Source organism: Pygoscelis adeliae, unplaced genomic scaffold (assembly GCF_000699105.1).
Source record: "Pygoscelis adeliae isolate BGI_AS28 unplaced genomic scaffold, ASM69910v1 Scaffold179, whole genome shotgun sequence".
Taxonomy (NCBI): Eukaryota; Metazoa; Chordata; class Aves; order Sphenisciformes; family Spheniscidae; genus Pygoscelis; species Pygoscelis adeliae.
Window position 1 is genome coordinate 2,866,700 of NW_008825612.1, and position 5,268 is coordinate 2,871,967.

General features: G+C 45.3%; 1 protein-coding gene across 1 annotated transcript; it reads right to left on the bottom strand.

Annotated features, from left to right (window-relative positions):
- Nucleotides 1-141: 141 nt before the first annotated feature.
- Nucleotides 142-4,968, bottom strand: JKAMP (JNK1/MAPK8-associated membrane protein). The gene is made up of 5 exons (XM_009332741.1): nt 4,760-4,968; nt 3,523-3,729; nt 2,894-3,075; nt 2,083-2,159; nt 142-1,767 (listed from the first exon to the last, which is right to left on the bottom strand). The coding sequence occupies exons 1-5, from the start codon at nt 4,861-4,863 to the stop codon at nt 1,549-1,551; spliced, it is 789 nt and encodes a 262-aa protein (XP_009331016.1). The 5' UTR covers nt 4,864-4,968; the 3' UTR covers nt 142-1,548.
- Nucleotides 4,969-5,268: the final 300 nt, after the last annotated feature.

The window sequence follows — 5,268 nt, forward strand, 5'->3', positions numbered from 1 at the left end:
ACCCTCTATGGAGAAAGAGGAGAGCGACATCTTGAGGCAGCCTGGCTGAGACGACACCCCTCAAAGCCCCTGAGCTGCTGGCAGGCTCTGTCCTTAGTAAGGTGCATAGGTAATAGAATAAAAAAGGCATTACTGTCACACTTAAATATAGAGATGTACACTGTTATTTGCAGTGCTACAGCCAATGATCCATACAGCGGGAAGAGTTTAAGTTGAGAAGATCTTCCTATTGCTCTTCCCTCCGCGTTTAGACCTTCAGCACTGCTCTGCACCTTCTTCTACTACAGCACTAAGTTACTGGCGACCAACATACAGGATACACACTTTGGGTATCTTCCTGTACAACACAGAGGGAAGGCTGGAGTCTGTCAGTGGGTATTTGGCTTCAGCAAGGCCAAAAGCTCACTTCTGAACAGCCTCAGAAGATTTAGCAATTCCTATCAAGGTGTTCACGTAAAGTATAAAGATTTTGATGAACGTTGAGCAGAGATAACGGTATCTCTTTAAGGAGATAAGGAATCTCCAGTTCTTTTTATTAAATCTGTGCTGGTTTTGTACTTCAGTCATTCCAGCCGTTTCTGTCACTGCAGTGGTGATATCGCATAAAGAGCTGTTCCTTTCTCAGCTGCTAAACTCAAGTCCTGTCTGACCACTGCTGTTGCTGTAGTATGGGTACGGCTACGGCCGCACAGCAAGATGCGAGCTGTTGGCACCGCTGGTAAACGGATGAAGCAGGCACGGAGCACTCTCACGGGAGGAAGGGAAGGCGACTGTGCTGAAAGGTGCGGAGAAGCCTTCACCCATATAAGTGATGCTTTGCAGGCTTACCCACAGCAAATGGTTTGCTGACAAAAGGTGTAGGCTGTCAGGAAAAGAAAATCTTGAATCCTATCTTAGGTGGAAAATTATAGTCAAGGGATAAGAAAACAAATTTAGTGGGAAGGCTACTACTGTTTAATTATCTCCAGGAAGAGGTCTCCACACATGAAGTACACAGAGCATAAACTATACTTCATAGAGAACGTTACAAGGCGTTTCCTTCCTAGCAGTCAGACTAAAGCATCGTGAGGAATAAATAAGGAACTGCTCAACATACTGGTTTTTTTGGTGGAAGGAAGATGAAAGTCTATTTCCACTGGTGGGGGAGAGAAGCTAGAGTGTGCGATGAGAAAACCAAGCTCCATGTTATATTCAAGCTTATTTGTTTTATGGAAAGTCTACTGAAAACCAGGCTCTATTGTTTTATTCAACCACCACCTAGAGCACTGTATTAGGAAATAAACATATACAAGCAAACCGCTGTACCGGCTTTTCATACAGATTCACAGTGATAAATAGGTACAAAGACATTCCCTTCGATCTATACCAGATACTTGTGAAGAATACAAAGTGCAGCTTTTTAATATTACACAGTCTCACTCAGAGGTGTTTCACCCAGAAGGCTTGTACATAACTAACTTCTTTTAAAACAGAAGTTTCCAAAGCGTAACAAGCACTAAAATTGCTTAATCCAGCTCATTAGGACAGCGTCGTTGGCACAGGCTCCTTTTAATGTCCATTTCCACCTTCCGAGAGTATGCGTGATGGCTCGGTGTACTTCGCTGTCAGTATGTAGAAGAGGGCAGGTGCAGGTACCAAGGCAAGCAACGGGAGGTCCTGCTCAAGCTTATCCAGTTTGGAAATGGAGATGATTCCATAGGCATGAAGTAACCAGTGGCTGAAGAGGACAACAAGCCTTTTCTTCCTGACAAGAAGATCCTTGAAAGACTTGCAAAACAAACACAGTATCCTGTTAGCATTCAGCCCGTCACCTAGTACCTGATGTTTAAGAGATATTATAGGTCGTGCACAGAGACCGTATGAGGCCTCCTGGGTTTGAGCCCTTCCAGCACATAACACAGTTTCTCAGTGCACCACAAGAGGGGAGTCTCGCGGGAGCTTCCTCCAGCTAAGAGGAGAAGTCATAAAGAAAGAGGCTTAAACGCAGAATACACTGCTGAGAAAAGGCAAGAGACAAAGCGGTCTCTGCTCATTCAAGTATTTTACATTGTGAGTTTTAACGTAGGAAACGTGTTTACCTACCTCCACTTCAGAAGCAGACATGTACACAGCCAGTGTAACCAAAGACAACACCAGTATGATGTAAGGAAAGGCATAATCTAAAGGCAAACATTGAACACATTAGCAGGAAAAGAGACTGCATTATATACATTTCAGCGAAATAGTTTTTCCATGTGTAACCATGGGCGTGAAGTAAACTAAGCTACTGTAGCCCGCCTCTTATCATCGCATCAAGCACACACAGCAGCAAGGGTCAGCCAAACACAACTATTCAATGCTTCTGTCTTAGGTTTTCAAATTTGGCTTTTGTCAAATGCAGTCGATGCCAGCATTTCTAGGTGGAGTTACTGTACACTTAAATCACTAATTGAAAAAGGCAGATAATGAGAAAAGTAGGCCGAGCGGGGATTTTGTGGCACCTGTCCCCTTCATGCAACAAGTATGCTGGAAGCTAAACCAAAAATAGCTGCAATCTCCCCAAACTTATACTTTAACCCATCTCTGAAATCAGACAAACTCCACCTTAGCGGAAAGTGGAGTTAACTCCCTCTGAAGTAATTTCCTCTCATACCCCCTCTATTCCCTTTTTGGGAAAGGGACAGTCTCTAGCAGCACCGGCAGGGGCAAAGCAGTGTTGGGCAGGAGCCTGGTTAGGGCAGGGCTACTAATGAGCAACCTTTCCAGGTAAGACTCCTCACGATAACCTTAAACAGTGTCCGTATTCTCAAAGCAAAAAAAGAGTGCCATGTCCCTTCCCTCTCTCCCTCCCGTAAGTCATTTGTTAGTGTGTGTTTATGGGTATGCTTATTAGCGTTATTAGGAGAGCACTCACAGAGCAGGCCTCCTCCGACGGCCTGAAGCACGGTGAGGACAGGGAAGAAGTACAGTGCTGCATAAATGCTTTTAAATCGATCAGACTTTCCTAAACCACAGGCAATTTTCTTAACCAGAAGAGGCCGAAGTAGCATCATTAACACGAGACAGAAGGCGTAATATATAAACACTATGGTGTACCTGAAGGAAAAAAAAAAAAGAGAGAAATTCCTGAAAATGTGCAGTTCTTTTTCTCCTGCAGACTCAACTCAGGACCAGGGCATTTGGGGTTAGAGTCAGTCAAGTCTAAAGAATTTACAACCAAAGGATGTAAACACAGAACGACGGGCTCACTTTTCCTAGGTGAAACGGTCAAGGTGCAGCAAAGGGGAACAAAAATGACGTCTTACACTTCATAGCTAAATAGCCTAGACTACATCACCTTCTTTGGTGACTCAGAAAGTCATTAGGTGTTGCTAAGTGTTTCATGCATAAAACAGCTCAATGCATGAAAAGACTTCAGGGGACTGATACCCATTGGTCTGTGTTACACCTGAACACTTTTTGCAGCTTTGAGAAGAGGGACGGGCAGAAACACGCTTGTGTAAAAGGAAGGGACGGACAGGAGTACGAAAGCCTTACACTCACAGGGGATAGACTGCTTCGTGAGTGCAGTGCACTGTGGTGATGTAGTCGGGACTTGGATTGTAAAGCATCGTATACCAGTCCGAAAGCTTCTTCACCTTGCAGGAGCGGATATGCAGAGAGCCGACAGGGTCGCTGACGAGCAGCGTAACAATTGCTGCAACGCTGCACTCAAACAAGGCAGTGACATGCTGCAACAACGCGCTGGAACTGCGGAAGGAGGGAGAGAGATTCACTACTATTTTGCCAACACTAAAGTAAACCTAAACGCCGACCGAAAAGTGGAGGCCCATGTGGTACAGAACCTTCTACAGAGTTAATATTCACCGTGACCAAGGATAGGACAACGCTGCTCCAATAAAAAGTTAAATATTTGAAGCTGAGTGTGAAAACTCATTTACAGTCTCAGATGATTTAGTGTGTAAAATGTGACTGAACTACATTCCAGCTTCTTAAATGAAAGCTTGCTGTAGCATAAGCATCCTGTCAGGCGAGGGACAGCAAGACTCACGCTGTTGCAGTTTCAAAGAAAGCAGCCGCGAGGGTAAGACGCCACACGTCTCAGAAGGGATAACATCGTTACATACGATACAAGCAAAATTTTCAAAGCTGCAAGTCCTTGTTAAAGATGGTATATATTCACACATTACACTCTCTCAGTCCCCTATGTTTTCAGTGTTTAGTACACTCCAGAGTCATTACTTCTTAAAAGTTCCAGCCTAGCACCTAATGGCCACACACAGCTGCGGTTTTAAACCCCTGTTTTACAGAACATCCTTGATGCACCATGCTGACGTAAAGGTTACGTCAGCTGTGCTATCAGGACCAAAACCCAGTATACATATTCCTAAAGAAAAAAACTCAAAGCCATTCTCTCGTCGCACACGTGCAGCACGACCGACTGGGGCTTCTGGCCCAGGAGAGAAGGGATGACGCAACGCGCTGCTCCTGCCCACTACTGGCGAACCCAATCCAGCCCAAAATGCCAGATGGACTGGGCACCACACACTGAAGAGATACAGACCATGTCCTGAGGGCAGTGACGGGCAAGAAGGACCTGCAGGACTCTTACATTTGTAAATAAACCCCCGCTCCAGCTGCCCAAAGCTTATGTGCTATCGTGTCAGCTCAACCAACAGCATGAACTGCTGGACAGTTCGATTCAGCACCTCAGACGGATCACTCATGGATATGAGAGTTCCATTTTTAAATAACTTATCTGAAGAAGTGGCACACGAACCTCTTTTTTCCTGAATACCACTCAATAAAGAACCAGTGTAAAACCAAGGGAAGCATGGCCATGAAGCCAAGGTACAGCCAGTCATAGCGGTCCGGCGATCCCATACATTCCCGGCAGATTTTGTTGTCATCGGTTCTTTGACCTCTAGGGCATACCTACAGAAAGCAGAGACTGTATTTACAAAGCATCTGAGTACCAATAACGAACCATTGCAGTTCCCAGAAAAATGGCTTGAGGTGGTACCGGGGCAAGAAACGTATCAAATTTTTAAAGAGATGAAACATTAACCTCAGGGATTTCTCAGCTTACACTGGCCTTGCTCTCTCTGGCTCTTGCTTCTTAATATAAAAAGAGGTGAAGCCTGTTTAGTAGGTTTCATCCAAGGCTCCTGTTTCCTCTCCCGCTGTCACCCCGCATCCTTTTCATCACTCAGCTCACTCACCAGGCCGCTCCCAACCACTGCCCCCCAGAGTTTCTTGCTCACCGTTCATTCCACGCTCCCTGGATCC